This window comes from Semicossyphus pulcher, unplaced genomic scaffold, assembly GCF_022749685.1.
Source record: "Semicossyphus pulcher isolate SPU_LCO1_2020_fin unplaced genomic scaffold, fSemPul1.0.p SCAF_14, whole genome shotgun sequence".
NCBI lineage: Eukaryota > Metazoa > Chordata > Actinopteri > Labriformes > Labridae > Semicossyphus > Semicossyphus pulcher.
The window spans coordinates 16,441,652-16,463,374 of record NW_027211648.1 but is presented as its reverse complement, the minus strand read 5'-3'; the positions used below and the strand labels follow the sequence as shown (position 1 = coordinate 16,463,374).

The 21,723-nt window shown below is 45.6% G+C and overlaps 1 protein-coding gene across 1 annotated transcript in view; it reads left to right on the top strand.

Moving 5' to 3' along the window:
• Positions 1-21,723, top strand: part of kif26ab (kinesin family member 26Ab) — a 67,356-nt gene that overhangs the window by 22,208 nt on the left and 23,425 nt on the right. The window contains exons 3-4 of the mRNA XM_069661658.1: positions 3,359-3,835; positions 9,041-9,255. Of these exons, the coding sequence (XP_069517759.1) occupies positions 3,359-3,835; positions 9,041-9,255 (692 nt within the window). The remainder of the gene's footprint in view (positions 1-3,358; positions 3,836-9,040; positions 9,256-21,723) is intronic.

Sequence of the window (21,723 nt, the reverse complement as noted above, 5' to 3'; positions counted from 1 at the left end):
CCATGCGTGTGGAATAATAAAAGAGAAACCTGGAAGGGGAAGGAAGGAAAGGAAAAGTCAGGAGTTAAACTGGCCTGTGTTTCCGTTTACTGAACTGTTACAATGAACGCTGGATTGTGAAATAATGAGGGTCTTATTGCTTTGATTCTGGGCGAACACCACTCACCCTGATTGGAGAAATAAGTTTCAAAACCAGCAAGCTGCGGGCTGAATCCGCCATGTCACAACTTCTCACTTTGTTTTTCTCATCATGGATGCATGTGGATACAATTTTGCTTCATTGCTCCGTCTGCCGCTGCTTCAGTGGGTCGCGGGGCGCTTTTATGTCTGGGAAAATATCTGTTGGGCTCAACTGGAATAGAAAATATGGTTTCCCAGAGTATTTTACTTTCAATGGTGCGTGCCTAAAAGTCTCTCGGCTGGCGAGGGGCCTCATGCATTTCAAATCACTTTGACCTTCCCCTGATTTGAGTCAGGTTTGCTGCGGCATATCTGGCCTGCTGCTCCACATCACACGCTGAATGCAGGAACAGTCAGATGGCAGTTTCACTTTGTCTGCTCGGAGAAAAGGTGTACCGACGAGGCGAGGTAAATGAGGTGTGATTTGAGGAGAAATTCGATGTGTGACTTTGCCGGGAAACCTAGGAGGCACAGGAGGGAAATCATGCACATCTCTCTCCCTGTCCCCTCATCCATAAGTGGTTACGGCTGAGCTTGTTTCCATCAGCCTCTGGGCATGGCCTGTCTGTGATGACACCCTTCATCAACCAGGAGACAGTCAGTTAGTCGGGTGGCTCTCTCTCTCTCTCCTGATGCCCTGGTTTTCATCGCAGTTAGTGTGGGAGACAGAGACAAACTTAGGTCTCTAAGGGCTGCAGAGGGCTCATTCCACAGGCAAGGATTCCTCTCCCCCGTGTACACAGCACACCTCCTTTCCATAATAAGGCCATAGCATGTGACTGCATTCGTCCCCAGAGTTTAATAAAGATCAGCGCTGACAGGCAGTAAACCAACACAACCACCCACAGGCCTCCAGGCAAGGGCCGCAACCCCGGCCTACATCCTCCCACCTCCCTCTCCCCCTCTCTCAGCCTGTCTTATCCTCGCTCCTCTCTCCACGGTTAGACCTCGGGTTGGAAACCAAAACCGTCTCCCACTTGTGCCGAACAATGAGCGAGGATTCAGAGCCCTCTCTGGCATTGCTTTGAACATTGGGATTGTGTCGATGCCGTGCGTTACATACTTCTCCAGAGCTAGAGATACTCTTCACACCCACTTGCACCAGTCAGTAATAGATCATGTGGATGGTAAAAGACACAATATGGCTGTAGGGCTGGGTGTAGTCAGACATTATATGTTAAAACTCCTGCAGTTGGTTTGAATGCAGACACACAAACATCTCCTCCACCTCTTAGAAAGAAGACTCTGTGGCCTTCAGCTCCGTCACACCGACATCATTCTCCTCCTACATCATCATCGCCCTCATCAGCCTCGTGGCCCTCACCCTTTATTCACTTCAGCGGGCATAAAGCTCGCAGACAGCTTTACAGGAGAAGACCGCTCCCTAACCCTCCAGAATCCCAACTGAATAGCAGATGGGCTCAGCTTTGTGTGTCTTTTTATTAGCTCCCCTAAATCAACACCTAACAATGCATGGAGAGAGAGAGGGAAATTGATTTCTTCCATCCGCCGGTGCCCCGAGGTGGGTGAAGCAAGGGGTTGGTCGGAGGGTAAAGGGTGATGCTTGATGGAAGGGCGGAGTTGACTGGTTATGACTTGGCTTCAATTTCCTGTCGAGGAAGCGTGTACGTTAAAGCCAGACTAGACTGTGAAAATAGCAGCCAGGGGTGTTTCCTTTAGCTCTGTCTCGCTTTTCACTCCAATTTGTCATAGGCCGTTTCATCTTATTCCAGTGGAACTGTCCCGTCTCGCACATAAATATCCCGCCGGAGCGTAAAAGTGGAGCAGCAGATATCATTTTTTAAAGCTCTATCATAGCATCATATCTCTGTTGTAAGCTTCTTACATTTAAATGCATTCCTACTGTACTTGATCTACCGTTAGCCAGTCGTTAGCGTTCTCATTCGTGGTGGGATTTATGGGCTTCTACATCCTGAGTGTACTTCTTAGTGCGTCCTGTCCGTGCTTACCCATGTGTAAAGAAAGTAGCCAATATGGTAAATCATTAACCAGGAGGTTAACCAACCAGTCCGCTCACACTCAAATGCATCATCGTCCTTTAAGTACATATGGAGATTATGCGAATCCGTTAGCGTATATTTGGTACTACTTTTCCCCCACTTTGTACAAGAGAAATGTAAGGATGAAATTAGTCATACAATTAATTTTTTGGGGTGTTTCTTTGCAGAGGAAGGTCAACCAAAAGTCTCTGTATTGAGCTGCTTTCATGAGGAGGAGATTTAGAGTCCCCCGGCCGGCCTCTGTGGTCTCTAGCTCTATCGGGTGCGCTGTATTAAGTGGCACTGCATTAGAGCGGAGGATTGTTGTTTCCCCGCCGCTTCACTCCTCCTGATCACCTCCGAGCTACCAGGGAGCAAAGGCCTCATAAACATTTATGTATGGGCTGTGGGCTCCTGTCTTAGGCCACGACTCCACTGGGCAGAAGCCTAGTAACCCCTTTATGCCTCTTAAGAGACTGTGTTGTCAGTGTGTGTGCAAGTGTGTGTGTTTCCCTCAAACACAGAGAAACCTTCACTTAAACAGTTTGCTGATATCCCAGCATGATTCTAGCTTCCTGTAAGAGGTATTTATTTTCACATTTGGTGGCTTATCATATGTTTTCATGCTGGGACACTTATCATATGTAAATGGTAGTGGGGGCAAGAGTCGCCTCAGCTGTTGTTTTCTTTGTCACTCCTCCCAAGCGGAGACGGACACCCCAGGGAGCCTTCTTAGAGACGAAGTGAAAGGACAAACCTCCTCTAAAAGCAGTAATACACTTAAATCTGGTCTGCCCTCCTCTTTGAAAAGCTCCAGAAAATAGATGAATGTTTTTTCTTTGGAGGAATGTCTTTGTGGGATCTTCAGGTAATCCCTCTGAGCCTCATTTCAGAGTTGTCTCCTCTCGTTTGGCTTGTTTGGTTTGGTGAAATGGGCACATGCCAGGTCAGCCTGATTAGCAGTCTTAAGTTGCATCTGAGTCCAAACAAACGAGCGTCCCCAGAAAGAGGAAGTGGTTAAAGCGAGGGTCCCAGAGGGCTGTGAGGGACCACACTGCTAGCAGACCACTGTCGCGCCTGGAAAATGTGTATAACATGCAGGAAATCCTTTCAGAAAACCAGATAGGGAGATATGTAGTTTCGTGCGTGGAGTTAAAGTGTCTCTCTTGTCTCTGCAGGATCCTGGATATGCAACCTTCCTCTTCGAGCAGCTCCAAACACCAGGCAGCCATGAAGCGGGTGTCGGCTGTTGCCAGGTTTGCTCCACGCCTCTCCACCAACTGAGGCAGGAGGCCTTACAGACGCTCCACGCTCCCATCCTCACCATCAGCTCAGACATGGCGCCCCCGCCCACTACATCCTTTCTACCGCAGCCGACTAGATTCACCATGTCGTCCTCCAGTGTCCACGCGAAACAGCTGTCCAAAAGCCAACCTGCTTCACACTCCGTCCTGCCCCTGGGGGAGAGGCACAGGGTACCCGGCTGGTCGCAGTGCCCTTCGGCTACCTCGGGGCAGAAGACGAGCGTGCAGGTGACGGTGGCAGGAGGGCAGATCAGCGGATCACTGAGCTCTGTTACCATTCAGGCACAGCAGTACCTGGAGGGCATGTGGAGCATCTCCAGAGTCAACAACTTCCTCCCTCAGCCTAAACCGGTATGTCTTTAAAGAGGGGGTATTATACTCTTTCACATTTTAAGACATCATTTTACAATGTTAGATGTCCATACTAATGAGGGTGAAGTTTCAAATCAGTAGGTAAAAGTATGTCTAAGTAATCCCCAGGCTTCTCAGGGTTTCTTAAAGGGACAGAGCTGACTCGTCGTTTCAGGCAGTTTTTTTAACTGTAAATTATGCTAAGCTACTCCACAGGTAGCACAGAGTGAAATATGAAGCTTGAAATTCGCACAATACTCCCCCTTTAATATATCTTTTTAAACCTATTATGTTGAATTTAATGTGTTTATCCGTTCGAAGGAACTTCGAAAGAACACAGCTGATAATGAAAAGGTCGAGCTCAGGCCTACTAAACGTCTTCACTTCACGCTGCAGCACTCGCCAGGTTCAGTCTTGTAGCTACAAATGTTACATCTCCGACCTTTTAGAGGAACTGAAGCCCTGCAGAGAATTTGTGAGTCCGTATCTGCCGGACTGCTGACCTCTCATTCCTCAGTAGTCAAGGAGCCTGAGTGATCTGAGGTCAGAGGTCATTGCAACACTAATCTGCTGACCTCCTCCTCAAGGGCATTTCAAATGACCACCCCACAGCTTTCCCATAACTCTTCTCTCATGTTGGATAAGCATTAGTCTGTGCTTTATCTGATGTCCAGGAGACTTGAAACGGGCCGGAGGCTCGGCCTTGGAGTCGTTGGATTAATCATAGGGTACGTTATTTATGACTTCAAGTTATTTATTGGCACATTTACACAGTTTTGATTCAACAAAGGTCTTATGTTTCTGTCTGTGCTAACATAATCTAGTCCCTGTTTTACTCTCAGATATATCAACCTATAGCCTCTTCTGTGTTAATATCTGCAGTCTGTTTCATGTCTTGGCACTCTTACTCTTTTCTCTTTGCATTACAATTACACACAGATTCTCCCTCCTCCCTTTAATGTCAACAAGTGCCTGTAGAGATGCTTTATGTGCGGCCATCAAAAGCTTTTAACTGCATGTACGCAATCCAGGGCGAATCAGACGGCCTGGCACGGAAGGGAGAGGCCGACTTGTGCTCTCCATCTATGTGTCTAGAAGCAATTAGTGGCTGTTACAGCTGGGATGAGTTGCTCAATGCCACACAGCCGAGGCTGGGAACCTCCTCGGACAGAGAGGAACGTCCCCTCAGGACATGAAGTTACAGCAGAAATGGGTGTTATTTTCTCAAGCGTTCATTAAAACCAGATCCTTCAGAATGACAGAAAAAACCCACACGCTTGAGGATTGAATTCATGATTCCCTGTTGGTTTCTATGTGGGGAAAGTATGCAGTGTTCAGACAAAGAAGCGGAGATGGACGCTGAGTGTGCTAAGCAGGGAGCCTGAGGCGCTCCCACACACAGACCATTACAGGGCACCTTGAATCTCTGCTCAACATCTGGAATGATGTTTGTGGTCTTTGGAATTGAAGCTGTCTGGCTCCCTCTGTGTAATTGTCTGGTTCATATGAGCAGAGCTGCCTTGAATTGAGCACATGGCACACAAATAAATAATCCCGGGGTTGTATGCTGTTTGAATGAAGAGAAACCCAGATTTCACGCAGTTTTATGCAACTGTAGTAAAATGATTGACCCAAATTTGGGATTCTCCCTTTGCTCCATGAAACCCAAAACCACATGTGCAGTAATCTACAAAGACCGAGTGCTCTTGACCCAGGAGGGTTTCCGTTATTGGCCCGCTGCTTGCCTGCAGCATTGGCCTGCTCCATTGCCACCAATTTGGAGCCCAGCAGATGATCTTGGCTGCTGATTCTTTGGTGCAGCTGGGCTGGCATGGCGGTGTGCCACAGACAGCCACAACAAGATGAGGGGAAAAAAGGATACAGGAAGGAAAGGGAAGGAAATTCCCAGTGTTGCCAAATTAGGGAACAACTGAAGAATTTGGTGAAAATGTCCGGGTGTTTTCTCTGTGGTAGGAGTACAGTTCTGTTTTAGAAGTCTCACCTCAGCTGGTTTCAGTTTGGTTTCAAAGGCCGGCCAAGCAAGACAGCCAGTGGCCTACTTCACTCCGGCAGTAATAGTCTGTTGGCCGCTGGGATCAAAGGTCACAGGGGAGTCCTGGTTCTCTCAGCAGCTGAGGAGACGATGGACTGCTGATAGGTCACTTCAGACTTTACAGGAAGCGCCACTTCTTCACTCTTTATGTCCAAATCTCTCCTCCTTTGTCCTCCTTCTTTTCTTTTCCAGTAGCAAACTAAGGCGAAGGATCAGGGGGGGGGTTAAAGTGGTGGAAGGACAGCTCATTACTGACTCTCTGAGCAAACGGCCGAGCACACATGGCTCCACTGACACGGCCTAATTACCTGACCAGGGGATAGATTGTACTTTTCAGCCAGAATCAGGGCCAGTCCAGGTCCAAGGCTGCGGAGAGCGGCTCGGCTGAGCGGCTTAAGTCCCCCGTTTTAATACCACGGGGAATACCGTTTGATAGGCAGTGTGATGAGATCTTATGCATGTGGACTTACATGTGTGTTACAGTTCACCTATGCTACTAAAATTAGCTGCCAATCGATTTTCAGAGCGACACTTAATCAGCTCAATCACTGACAGATTTGATGAGCTGCACACTTCAGCTTCCTGCACGGCTACGTGTGAAGCGCTCTCGTCTTTCACGCCAAAGTGTAACGGGGTCTTCCTCTCTGGTATGCACAGAGTTCCTAACCTGTCACCGACACCAGCACGCTGAGAGGCTTTCCGCTCGAGGATCTGTATTTGGCTCATTTCAGTTTGCAGCCAGTTTTTCCACGGTGTACTCCTCGAGTCATAACTTCACACACGGCAGCTTGATCTCTAACTTAACCCCCATGATGAAGCCTCGAGAGAGCCAAAGCAGACTTTAAGACAAGGCTGCGATCCTTAACTCTGATAACAAGCTCCATAGGAAGAAGAGGGAATACACAAAGAGCACGCACTGTTCGACAAATGGTCAGTGAAGCTTTTCCAGGAGAGGATAATGCACCCTTGCTTTATTTTAGCAGCGCAATCGCCAAGCCTCTCATGTGAATGTCAGAATGTGAGTATGTCCTCACATCCTGAAGTGTAGCATTCACATGTCAGACTCGACATATAAATAGTGCAGCTGTCGGCGTGCGTTGACAAATGGCACATAATGGAAGGCCGTACACTTTACAGCAAAGATTGTAAAGGATGTTATTTTAGTGTCCAAACATGAATCCATGGCAAACACAGAGGTGGTAAATATGCACAGGGCCTGAACTCTGTTTATAATACATATCCTGTCAAATGGCACTGGTGCTGCAGCACTGTGCTGCATTCAAGGTCGCTGCTGATTACACAATGTTCATGTGTCAGAGTTATGAATGTTTTCAGGAAAACTTCGGCCTTTATTTATTTATTTTCTGATGCTGAAAAAAGCCAGAGAACCGGTTCTTGTCAGCTGCTATTGATCTTTGTCTCGCAGGATAAAGTAGCGGCTCCGCTGAGGATTAACCTTTCGTCAGGACGGTGACTCTGGCTGAAGTATCAGAGTAGCCTTTTGGTTTGTATAATTAACTCTCTGCACTACTACGGCTGGACTACGAGAAAGCAGTAACCGGTGCAGGCTCCAGCTGAACCTTCATGCTCCGTGTCCAGTTAGCTGCAGCAGCTTTAGCTTCAACCTGAAACAGACACAGACTCACAACAAGACTCACTGATTTACAACCTTTTAGGCATATTTATACTGTAAACTTGCTCTGTGCATTGAAGGGAAAAAGAGTAAGGAGAGTCAAACAGGACAAAAATGGCCGATACATACCGTATAAAAAAAGTAACCACTAATGCAAAGCTGCAGGAACAGTCTAATTCAGGGTGTTGTACTTTGTGCAATATAAAAAATTTACCTTTATATGATATTTTCATCTTTTTGTATCTTCACGCAACTACTATCAAGATGACAATGACACATGGTGTTATTACTGCAGAGAATATCCAGGAAACGAGACACTGAACCTGAGGGCTGCACAATTAATCGGATATTAATCCTGATCACAATTTTGTCTTCCCGCAATTAAAATATTGATTGACGGCGATATTGCCGTTTGAAACGTGTGCTCCTCCTGCAGAAAACTCTGCTGCAGTAGAATCAAGTGCTCCCTAAACAAGCCACTCCCCCAGGCGGCTTTTGATCAGTTTTGGGGGAGCTGGCATGCCGTGAGCACCTACCTTGCAGCGGCAGTTTTGAGTGGAAGAGTAAACAACAGAGACCAGTGTGACAATGTTAACTGGTATCTTTTGGCCGAATGCGTCTGTGGTTGTCGTAGTTACAGCAGCTGTTGGAAACGGGAAAAGAATACCTTGCTGTCCTCGTGAATGCATTGTTGATGTGCAGACGTGTCATGTAGGCTACTAACGCTCAGACGCGTTTTGAACACTACCTGCTGTTACACTAAAACAGGAACTTAAACTGACTGATGCTAAGCAAGACAAAAATAATATGCAAACAGTGCAAAAAAGCTTCTAAATATCTTGTCTGCACTTGTTTTCCTATCGAGCACTAAACCTCCTCATGAACCTGGTATAGCTCTCTTTAGATGACCTGCAGCAGCACATACAGAATGACAAATATAAAGACGTACACCCTGTGTGGCTTTGGCATTAGTTTTGAACGCCCGCGGGCTGAAACAGATGCAGCTCACCTCAGTTTACAATTACCGAGCTGCCAGAGCAGCGAGTGCTCACGCAGGCACAGTTTCGATACCTCGTAAAGAGATCTCATTCCTCGCATTGCTGTTGATTGTTTGCTCCCTTTGAAACTTCCATAGTAGTATAAGTATAACTCAACCTGCAGGATGTCATGTTTATCATTGCTGGTGACCCAAATTAGCCATGGAGGTGGAGATATAATCAACAGCAGAGTGAAGTAAATCGCTCGTGATTTAATTACTAATTAAATGTGGGTTATCACTTAATTACAGTACGCTACAGCCAGAGCAACCTCCAGAGTGTTGCCAGAATCAATGCATGGTTTAGCCTCCTCGCTGTTCTGCAGGGAGCCCTCCACTGTGGATACTGCTGACTCCCGCTAACCTGTTCTGGCTGCAGCAGCTGCCCGTCCATCTGCGGCGCAGGGGGAGTAATGGAGTGGAAGGAAGGTGGGCCGGAGCAGTACGAACTTGGTTCTTATCTGTGAATCTGTGTGTCAACAGGCGCACGGTTTGATGGGGGAAGCAGACAGGGATGTTACACCGTCCGAGGCCTCAGTCACCACCACCATGACCGCCAGCAGCACCAGCAGCACCCTGACGCCCTGCAGAGTGAGGAGCTCCAGCCAAGCGGGACTCCCAGCACCCACAGTCGCCAACACATCCACCTCCACCTCCACCTCCCCGTCATCGTCTGCAGCAGCCTCCTTTTTCATAAGGTAAGCCCCTCCCCCGTCCTGTCGAGTCACGAGAGATTACATCGATGCTGTGGTGTTAAATGAAGTGTTCACTGTTTGTGTGCATACAGACCTGCATGCATTCAGTCTCCTGTGAGTGTACATGAAGAGGAGATATGCACAGACTCGCCTCATGGTGTTAGCTTCCATGTGGGGCACCTATTCTACAGAGATGTTGTTCTTGCCATGCCTGAATTATAGCATCGCCTTGGGATACGCGCCATCATGGGGCTAAACGAACCTTAAGTTAAAGGCACCAGTGCTCATGAATGGATAATAGAATTGCATAATTTGATATGAAGGAGGGAGCGTGTCACGAAGGGGCTTAGGTTAAAGCCGAGTATTGTCCTAAGGTATTCAATGTTTGGTTATTTTAGCTTTTCAGACTTTGCACCCTTGCAGGACTGTCGTTTAGGGAAACTGCTCCTGTGTATCTCTGCAACACAGTTTTTCTTCTCCTCTTGGCTCTGGCGCTGTTGTTGCCCCGGAGAATACCTCACCCTCTCCAGGCGGGCGGATGCCTGCTGCAATGTGCTAAATTGTCATTGATAGATGCCCTGGCAGGCCGGTCAGTGCATACATCCCCTGCCTCTACTCTCAGAGGAGTGCTGTTCCATAATGAATGTTGGCGAAAGGGAGAGCTGGCTAAGAATGATGCATAGGACCATTGAAGCTGCGCACCACAGGAGGTTGAAGGGACTTGTGGAGTGTGACAGGAAGCCCGTGGGGGATCTGTGGAGCTCAGCTTTTCACCAAGAAACCCAAACTGAGGTTGCCTTGCCAGCTCTCACAGGGTGTATCAGTGGGACCATGAGGTAAAGGGGACATTCCAGATCCTCCGCTAAATATGCAACTTCCTGTGTGTGCAGCTTCCTGCAGCCCTTTACAGCAGCAAGGTGCGGCCTTCTGCTAGACAGGGTTAATTCCTGACACTGATTTATTAGCTCTCATGTTTTCTTTGGAACGGAGCTCAAAAAGAGCAGCAGTGTCTAGCCAGCCTGAGTGTGATAATCGCAGGGAAAAAGAGGGAGGTGGACTTGTTTTTTCCCCTGCTGCAGGTCCTGCTGGGGCAGAACGGGTGTAGGTGGAAGTACAGTAAAGAGGGTCCACCTTACATTTCTTCCCGATGATGATTTGCTGCCAGGAATGTGATGTTTTACTTGGCGCAGAGAGACACAATGATGACGGGCCGGATTTAAAAAGCATTACAATCCGCAGTCGCAGAAAAGGGCAGTGGAGAAGCACACTCCCTTTTCCTGACCATCTGCAGCTGGAACATCATCATCATCTTGTTGTTGTCTTTGATTGAAATGTAAGTCAAAGTCCCGACTGTGAAAGTCAAAGCAAATTGAGACAATCAACAGATTTTCTTGTTACCTCGTTGCACTGGGAGATCTAGAGTTAAAAAAAACAACACAAAAGCAAGCAAATGAGTGCCCTTCATGTTTTAGACTTGATTGAAAACTCACATCTGATTAGTATTCCTTTTTGTTCTCGAAAGATACAATTAGCGGGATGCATGTATAAATCCTGAGAGCCACGGATGTAGGAGCAGAATAACCAAACAGCAGCTTCTACCCCGACGGAGTGGAGAAGGCTCCTTAGACACTTGTCTGACATTCACTAACACCGTTCCACTCAGAGATGAAATTTTAATTAGAATGCAATTAGCCCGAGTCGAGCTGCCGCAGCCATTCTGCTGCGGAGAGAAAGGAAGAGCGTGATGAACAAAAGAGATTCATTCATTTTTCATTGCCAAAATAAGTCAACCGTTCACCTGGGTACAGAAAAGGAATTCAATTTGTTTCATTTAAGATGTCTGCTGAGTTGAAAAGTCATTTCAGTATAAATGGTTTGATAACTGAAGAGGCCAGCAGGTCAGAGTCACATTATTGACTGTTAATGTGCATGAGTTAGTAATGTACCCCTTCGAAGTAATAGCGGGGGTCATAAATGATTTTCTTTCTTCAAAATAGCGTAAAAATCACACACATTTGTTCCCATGTTGTTAGCAATAGCTTCAGCAACAACGTACTTTCCTTGCCTCTGATTTTTAGTACGACTTAAAAGCATTCATTTGAGTATTAGGGGTGGGACGGCAATATATCATTGTCCTGACTCATGCAATACAATTATCGATAGGCTGGTGCCAAATATATCGATATTTAAGTTTACAAATATACAACGATCTAAACGGAGATTTTGACTCATCGCGTCACTACAGCATGACTTTTGACATGAATGAGGGTAACAAGAACGGAAATTAATCGGCCAAAGAAGTTAATCACAAAGACATCGTGATGTATCTTTATAGGATTGTTGCAATATATTAGTTTATCACAGAATCGCATCGTTATTGTGGACCACATATCGCGTATTGTATCGCAACATATCGCATCGTATCATATTGTATCATATTGTGAGTTACCCTGTGATTCCCATCCCTATTGAGTGTATTTGTAGTTATGGCTGTTAAACGCAACATTTTCTTACTTTGACACCCCTCAAACACATTTTATGAAATTACAGATTGGTAATATGTTTTGTATGGCTTTATTATAAGTACGAGTCAGAACAATGATTCATTCGAAGCAAGAATCCAAGCAAAGAATTTACTCATTCACACACAAAACTCCCTTCAGCTTTTTGAGCTTTCTGGTTATAAAACAGTTCTTTCACTTGCTTCCTGTCTCTGGTAATTGCAAAAAGTAACCTAATGACCCCGGGGTCTGTAATGACCAATTGGTAATTAGGCCGGCTATACAGTCACAGGGAGACAGGAGGAGTCAAGGGTCAAACTCTGACCGGATGGTGTGTGTGTGCATATCATTAAGTGTGTATGTGTGTGTCAGAGTATGACAGGGGGTGGGGGTAATGAATTTAGAGCCATGTGTTCAGCTGACTCGCACGTTAAGCGCTGATTGCCTTGTGACAGAGCATATGATTAGTGTATTGACACAGCGTTGTGTAATGAAAGCAGGCGGGGCTCACAGCGGGGGGCTAGCCGCTGCGGCTAACTGCCGCCTCGCAGATCCTTCTACCCATCTCTCTGTTCCATTAACACCTGCTGATTGTGATAGTGTGTTTATTACTCAACGGGCCTGTGGGATTTCTCAGTGCCCGCTGCTGGGAGTAGGCCACTGCTCAGTTTGCAGGCTACTTTTCACAGTGTGCACATTTCTGCATCGTGAAGAGACTGTTTCCATGGTCTATTGTTAGTCTATTGTTTATTTTCTTTGGGAGAAAGCCTCATTCCTGTGTTGTTCTGCTACCTGTCTTTAATCATGCTCAGGGGAGGGACGATTAACTCGCTCTAAAGATACATTTAAGGTATGAATCGAAGAGTACAGAACACTTTTGAATCACAGGAAGACCAGGACGATTGTGCTCATAATTGGTCGGGACCAAAGTTCGGCCCATATCATCTTGGAATGTGAGGGCTTCACAGATTCAATCTTAAACCTCCTGGACGAAATGCGTTTTAAATATGTAGGATTTAAAACCTGGATGGTTAAGTCAGTACTCTCCGAATGGGACAACAACCGCCAATGAAAAAGAAAAGGCACAGAGCTGGTTTCCTAGCTACTGAACCTTCTAGCCCTGAGGCTAACATTAGCTAGCATGCTACTGTTGACAGAAAACAAACCGGTACAATCTCACTTTAGTTTAGACTTGTTAAGCATTCTTCTTTTGTTTTGTCTCACTGCAAAGCATCACTACAGCAGGTTTCGTAGTCTGTCTCAGCTTTGTTTAGGTCTTTATCCTGAGATCATGCGAGATCACGTGAGGTGGTACCTGCTTAATATCTCCTAGCGAATCATCTACAACTATCTTCATATCTTGTAGTGCGCCCATATTTAAGTTAAAGAGAAGAATATCTGAGACGGGTCAGTAGAAGTCGGTAGAAGATTCAGGGGCATGGCAGACTTGAGAGGTGGCACACAGGCTGGTAGGCGGGCTGCAGTATGACACGGGCAGGGTTGGACAGCTGTTTGCTGGAATGCGGCCCTGGAGGAGTGTCAGGAGGAAGCGGTTTTATGGCCGTCCATCGCCGCCCTGCAGCTGCTGCCCAGGTGAGTGTTTATGCCGTAATGACTGTGATCGTGCAGAAGGAATCCTCCTGTAATTGTGGCAGCCGGGCCATTTAGCCTCTGTTTTCCTGCACACACAAGACCCTGCAACACTAACGCCGTCCTTCATCCCCGAGGCTGCTCTGAGTAACCATAGAAACAAGTCATTAGCTTGTGGGAATAAAATGTGACTGATTTTTCTTTCAGAGTGGAGATCAGGAAGTTGAAATCGCCCTCTCTACTCTGCTGGACTGTAATTTAGTCAGAGGGAGGGACAGGCATGTGTTCAATAATGAGTCTTGTGTGTTGCTAAGTGGGAGAGCTGCATGATCACAAGTGCTTGTTCTTGTTCCAAACAACACATGTTGGATGAATGGCTGAAGTTCATTGTCCAATCAGTGTACAGTTTGTTTCTATGAAGTTTCTATAAAGAACTTGGCCACCAGACGTTGATGCTCACATGTGTTGCTGGGGGAAATCCAGTCATTCTAGCTGGAGAAAGAGGCTCCGAGCAGACAAAGCAGGACCGGGCTGTGTTTGGTTGGCTGTGCTGTGATTGACAGGCGGGATCTGACAAATAGGCAGGACAGATTATGTGGAGCAGCAGGATCTACTGAGCAGAGTGGATCTGGCCCACTTGGCAGATGGATAAAGATACAGAGCGGGACAGTAGCTGGCTGATTGTAAATGTTGTCATTCAGAAGGCGTGCTCGGGCTGATGCTCTGTTCTGACAGAAAAAGAAGCAGGAGGTGGGAACCTGTGGAGAATATTGGATTCACTACCATGGGAGTCAAGTAAGTTTGTTGCACACAAACAACATTGTGCACTCTTGTTTGTCTTTCACTTTTTTGCTTCTGCCTTGTTTCTCTTATCTTTCTTTCTTTCCTCTCTCTATCTTTCTCCCTGTGTCTCTTTTTTTCCGCTCTGTGGAATGTGCAGTTTTGTGCATGTGGAGTTGGTCTGTCTGCTCCCTGGAGGTGAGAGGCTAATGGTTTTGTTGTCAAGCCACAGCGAGATGGATTCCTCCACCAAAGCGAGAGTGTGAGCAGAATGTATAGCTTGGTGGAAAACATACTGCTAAAAAAACTGGCTCCGTGTATAGGAAGCAGCCACAGCGGAGCTGAAATGTTAATACTACCTCTACCTCCAGAGCCTGACAAATGAGAATTGATTCATATCAATCTGTTGAATGCGAGCAACACATGCCCAGGGCAGCGAATAGCTCATCACAACTATTGAGTGGGTGGTAGACGGGATGGTTGAGCTGCTTGGTGGTATTTTCTCTTTGTTTACTGTTGGATAAAACACCAGCTGGCATTTTCCTGCCATAATCAGGCTGATGGGACTAATGGCTGTCTCGGTGAGGCAGCAGACACAGTGGCAGCACCAGCTGAGGCCATGAAGGGGCTGCAGCCTGTAGATAAGCCCAGGTGTGAATCAATCCAAGGCCTGTCAGGCGCCGTCAAGGTTGAGGTGTTGATGGAGATCCAGCCTGGCCTTGCAGCCTCGGGGATCTACAGCAGGTAGATACATCCCACTGCCCTCATGCACCTTCTCATCCAACAGCAGCCTTCATCTGACTCATAATCCTCCATTCTCACAGAAAAGACACTATTGTTCTCTGATGTAGAGATACAAATTTATCTTTACTGTATTACACATTGCAACAGAACAGAGCATGTTCAGACAGTCGGGATGACGCCGACATATTGCATGCTGCACAAGCTGAATATTGCATGAGAAAATTTGGATTCTGAGAGTTGCCCTTCACATAATCTGTGTTTTGAAGAATTTCCTGCTCAGCTGAAGTAGCGCTCTTGCTGTCGCTGATTCCCTCGCCTCTTTCCGGATGTCTGTCTCCTCCTTGGGATACGATAACATGGTGTGATAGTGCCATGCCCCCGCAGCACCCGGGGTGACAGGCAGTGTAGAATCTCTTGTGCCTGTCATCATGAATGGCAAACAGCTCCAGTGATAGAGCAAAGAAAAGGAGAGGGATTGTCACAGCCTGCGTGAGGGATAACCCAGTGCCCTTTCCCCCTGTTCCCCCAAATAAATCCCTGAGTCAGGAAGTCTGTCTGGCCCACTCACATTGCCTGCAGGGGGCCGGCGGAGGGGGGCCGACAGACAAAGAGCTGAAGCGCTGACTCAAGCCTGTGCGCTCACCCTGGGTCCACGTGTACTAAGCCCTACGGGGAGAGCCGAAAGCGCAGCCTTCCACTCATGACAGATTCCTTTCACACGTAGAGAAATGAGAGGATGTGGAGTGAAGACCTCAGTCCTGTAGGCTCGACACCTCACATAGGGCTGCCTTTGTCTCCCAGTATGTTGGTAACGATGATTAAAAAGGCCAGGTTGTGTGCAACAAGTTGAGTGTGGGCAGGAGAGGTCATCCCTTTTAGCATCAATCCATTTCCGGCCCACGTCCAACATTCCCCAATTGGACAAACACTCTCTCCCCACAGGGCTGCATGATCAGCTCATTAGTGTTAAGTTATATCATGTTCGACTTTGCTCAATTCTCTAACCCCCCTCCTGTTGAATGGATATTATGCATCATGCCTGTAGGGGCTGAGGGATGCCATCTAAACCTCTTTAGTGTCCCTCAGTGAAAGGTGTCATGCAAATGGAGTCTATTATCTTTGTCATTACAACCGCAGTCACTTCTGTGTGTGAGTGTCATGGAATAAAAAAGGGTGAGCTGCAATAGCTGGTGGCAGTGAATATGCATCGAGGAATTTTATAACCTATTATGTACAGATGCAGAATAGAGCCCGTGGCCTCTGCTCCCATGAGCTGCCTTTATGTCTTACAATTCAGAGGAACAAAGATGGCTCCTGGTGGGGCGACTCAGGCATCACTGAGCCTCAGCTTGGCTTTCTATTCAACATGAATAACTAATAGCTGCTTAATCAGTGGTAGTAGGTTGATTTCCCCAAACGCGAGTGCTTTATTTTTCCAGAAACCTATACATACAGCACCTCTATCCATCTGATTGTCAGTGGGTAGGACCAAGCTATTAAAGTTGGGGCTTGGATTACCTCTGAGGATAAGACCATTGTCAGGACAGGTGGTTTAGTGCACCTCATCACCCACAGCCTCAAACAAGGCCTAATGGGACTGATCAGACTGATGAATCTTACTGTAAATTGTTAACAGTCTATTATTTGCAAATGTGTAAAATTAACCTTTGGCTTTACTGTAGACTGTTGCAATAAATACATAATGAGCCACATTAAGACACGGCTTTGTTTTTAGGTCGGAAGCTTTATAATGTGCTGTGCTTTGGGAATAAAAAGGTGTTTTACGGTAAAGTATGTTTATGCCTTTCCTATCGTATCTTATAACCCTTTAAAAAGGTAACGTTATTATTCAGCCACTTTCTAGGTAATATAACAGTTAGCTAGAAAGTGGCTGTTTGCTAATGTGTTTTGATTGTGGGAAGACGTAATTCACTAATACTAATGTTAGCAATGAATTGGTTGAATGCTAACGTTAGCTGTTCTCTTATGATAGCTAACGGGTTATCAAAATGTTTTTTTTACAAAGTAAAGTATGTTTATGCCTTTCCTGTCTTATCTTATAGCCTTTTAAATTGGTAAATTTAAATTTTTTAGCTAACAGTAATGTAAGCTAGGAAGTGGCTGAATGCTAACATTAGCTGTTGTCTGACAGTAGCTATGGGTAACAAATATGTTGTTTTAACCTAAAATATGGACAGATGTCCCTCCAGATTTTCAATGTATATTGTCTTTTCAGTTACTGATGAATATGGAAATGCTGAAATCATAATAATTTGTCAGATTCTTACAGTATGACAGAGAAACAGTAAGCAGTATGACATTATTACAGCATTGGAGCGTCCCACCCTTAGCGTCATGTCAGAGGAATGCAGAGTATATGCAATAGTGCTTCTAGTACACATTCAACATTATATATAACATATTTTATACCACGATGTACTTCTTAGAAGAGTATTAGAAAGGTTTAAGACTTGTTGCGTAGGATATTTGTCTTCAACCTTTTCTTGTCCAGTTAGTTGAGTCAGAGCAAACAGCTGTATCAAACTAAAAGTAGCAAGGAGGATTTATCCTCTCTGTGTTTGCTGCTTCCTGCATGCACATCGTCTTGAATGAGGAGGATTATTGCCTGTAATCGGTTCACGACCCAGCACGTGAGAGCCAGCTGCAGTGTGCTAAAAATCCCATTATCCCCATACGCTCTATGTGGCCCAGTGAGTGTTGCTGAGTATGTTTCTATGGTTGACTTTTATGAGTGTGATACAGGATAAAATGCTTAACTTGGAATAATGCGGTTGTAGTCGCTAATGTCTTCGTGGCTGTTACTGGGATCACATTTCCGCATGCTGTGAGATTAGTGTTCCTTTTACTTTATACATCTGGGATAAATAATAACCTGTAACTTCCATCTAAAGAAATGTCACTTCATCCTTTACTCTAAAGATGTTCCAATATAATTTCTTCCTTCCTGATACCGATTCCGCTACTTAGTATTAGCAGATACCAGTACCCCTCTGATACTAGTGGGTTAAAAATGTATTATAATAGTTTTTGTTAATCAACAGCATAAGGCTACATTATTAACCCCTGAACTGCTGTGATGTGAAAGAATCATAATCTACAAACAAGCTGAGCTCCTTGAAGCAAGCTAATGCTAACGTTAGCAACAGTTCCTGACATCCTGTGTCTAAGAAACCTTGATTTTTAACATGAAACTGCTTTATTTATGCTTTATGCCATTTTTAATTATCTTAACTTGAAGTTTAAAAAACAAAATAAAGCCTTAAAATGTGTGATTGGGAAACACAGATAGCTGACATTTAGCTAGCTTTGTCCAAAGTTACATTTAATGTTAGCTAGAAGCGCGCTGTTCTTATTTGCTGCTCTAAAACAGCAGATATTAGTTGAGCCTTTATAGCATTGCCTTGTAAGCTACTGTTTTGTAGAAGAACAAACAAGTCTATTTTTTGTGGGGTCTAATGAATTAAGCAATCGGATAGGTGCGTTGACTTGCCCATATCGCTTGTTAGGCGGTATTGGAGGTGTTTCCAATACTTCCATTGGTATCAGAACAACTCTTCCCAGATCATGACCATCTCCCTCGTAGTACAGCTCATTTCACCTGACTTGGACCTCCTGTATTTTGAGCCGCTATTGACTTGAATATAGATGAAAGATTAAGAAACACGTGTACAAGCTCCCCTCCCCCTGTGTTCTGTCTCTTTGGACGGCCCACTGATTAATCACTCCCAAATGTTCTCAGCAGCCTGCGGGCCTGTTTGTTGTGATAGCCTCTGTGTGGAGAAGTGCAAATAAATAATCGCTAGGTGTCTTACTCTGGCAGCGAGTGATTAATGAAGGAGAGAAGTGGAGCAGAAGTACTCTGGCTTTCTTCCTCTCTGTCTCATCATTCTCTAAAGTTATGTTTCATTCTGATAAAATGTATTAATCTAAGAGGACCAGAGAGGATCAGAGAGGCTTTCCATGTTTATTGATTGCCCTCATTTGTCTCTTGTTTATCAAATAACCCAGCTTCACTGTCTGCTAAACTGATTTCTAAGACAGAAAACCAAGTGCCAAGAGTTGTCTTTGTCTTCCCCGAGCAGGACAGCCTTCCTGAGGTTTTCAAGGGAAGACGTGGGTGGGATGGTGGGTGAATCCGAGTTCAACATGTGTATTCAGGTCGGGAAGTTATTCCAAATTCTCCGCAGCCTGGGAGAGGAGTGTTGCAGAATACCTGGAGCAGCGTCTGAGGAGCCGAGTGAAAATACCCTGGAAGAGATGAAAGCAGCTGTTAATCTCTGTCAGCAGTGCCAGAGGTGTGGAGGCTGCAGTCTGTAGAGCATAGACGAACATGTCTTCATTATCATCCGTCACCCATCCTCTGAAGAGGGAAGATTTATTTTTCTGCTCAAACCAATTTTGGCGTAATAGCTGAGCATTTTCCAGGATTGCACCCAAAGCTGCACTTTTCTTGAAGTCTCTAAACAAGTCAGGGTCAATGCCAGAGATTCTTTCTTTTGACTCTCATTACAGGTATTTCCAATTCTTTCCTCTAGGGGTCTTAAAGTGGCCCCTTTATCTCATTGACTTACAAATGGGTCCTGCAGAGCTAATGCCCTCTGCTTTGTCCACTGCCCCATGGCCTAATGTTCAGGCTAGTTAAGGCCATATTAGCAAGACGTGAGCCTGAATGCTAGAAGAACAATAACGTGAACTGAAAGTAGAATTATAGCTCCTGACTTTTACTCTTAAATTTCCTTCCTTTGCTTGTCTTAAGCCCCCCTTAAGCCCCTAATTTAGCAAGGCGGCTTTGTTGCCTTTCAACATGGGGATGGGGGGAATTAGTGGGTGTTTAGCTGAGAAGAAGGGTGTTGGGTGTTTGGAGACGCAATGCTTTATGGGCAGAGCGTTAAACACAGAAACAGCGGATGTCAGTGTAACCACAGGACGGGTTAGTCACACATTTTTGTGGAGCATTACCACACCAAATATATTTCCTCCTGCATCATTAAGACTTTAACCTTCCTCCGGGAATTGGTTGGCACGAGTCTTTTCTTCCTCATCTGTCCAAAGGAAACCTGCTTAATGTAGTTTCTTTGATATTTAACGACACAATCTACCTCTGTGTTGATATAAGCCAGTGCTTAATTCTACTGTCGCTACCACACTGTAGCACCAAGCCAGGCTTTCTTGAATATTGATGAGTTTTTTCACTTTTTGATGCCAACTGTTCCATTTATTCTTGGCCGACTGGGGATTCCCATCTTTGGGAATAAAGCAATTCCAAGCTGGCTGTGGCACATCCCCAACGATCATTTTTTCCTGTTTCTTTCTCAGGCAGAAAATGATTTACCTCTTCATGGACAGCGCCTTCACTGGCACATTGCCAGGGCCCGCTGATCGAAGAGAGGACTTGGTTTTACACCCCGCAGCTCCCTCTCTCGCTGCCTCTTTCTTTCTCTCTTCCTTCCTCCTTCCTCTTACTGACTGTATTTGGAGATTCTTTCTTCCATATTCTATTTTCTCATCGCCATCATTTCCACTGCTCTGCTTTCTTCCCTGCTCCCCACTCGCACTCCTTTTCTTTCTTCCCCTGTGCTTCAAATGATCCGTTATTCATGATATACTCCAGAGGATACCCTAATTCCCCTGTTTTTTCACCTCAGTCGACTCGCCGTTTCAAAAGAGTTTTGAGGAGACCATGACGAAACAGGTTCACAATTCCCAGGTAGAATAAAGGAAAGCTGTGTGTTCTGACAGAAGAAATCTGAATCTGCGTTATGACACAAATATGACAAATTAGCTGCATAAGGACAGATTCTCTTTTCTATGACAGTACATTGTGTTCACAGGTGTTACATGAATGCATTTGGCCTTAGCTAATTGGCTGAGGATTGGTGCAGAAAAGATGTGTGTTCAGCCTTGGGCTGTCAGCAGTCAGCACACAAAATAATGCCCCATTTGGTATTTTGTGTCCAAGGCCAGACTCTGCAGGAACAAAAGGCCTGTTGAACACCTTGTTGGAACAAAAGGATTTTTCTTCGAGGCCTCGGCCCGACGTGTCTGGAACGTGCCGGGCAGGATATCGCTCAGCTAACTGGACATCACACTCATTGCTGTGGGATTTATCCTGGATCCGTTTTATCTATTTCTGAGGATTTATAGGAAGTGTATAAATCCTAGCCTGGAGGTGTTTGGTCCACTTCCTGCAAACTGCTGTTGTGTTAACCGACACAGAGGAGACAGGAGCTCTACCTCAGGTCTACCATTAAAACAGCCGAGCGGGAAGGGAAACAGGCCGGCTGTCGGTTTAAAGCTTCAGAGCTTTGAGTTGATAAGATTCAGCTGACAGACAGATAAGCCTGTTGGTTCTCTCTTCCATTTTAATGCATCAGCTCTGGGAGAGAGGGAACACATTTTCAAAATGACTAGAAGAAACTGGATTTTGGTTGATAGTAATCTAAATTATAAGATAACCAAACTGCACAGAGGGAACGTCTGCTCGTCGGTCTCCAGGTGGGAGCTTCTGTGAGGCACATTTTTGCTGCAAATAACATTCGTCGAACCACTTTGTTTTCAGGATGTCGCAGTCTTGGGGTTTTAGTTGTTTTGAGTGATTTAGGATAAGGGAGAGGAAGTGAGAAATGAATGTTTATACCAGTGGTCCCTTGATTGCAGGGGGGCTTCAGAAAGGAGACAGGCTCAGTACCAGACTAAAACCTCAGCGCCACACAGGAGGCTTGGATCAGCATTGTCTTACATTCACCAGCCCGTTCCTCTGTTTCTGTCTCACATGTGCCTAATGGTAACCCGAATCCACATATTTCTTTAGTTATTTTAAGAGCCTACCCTATGT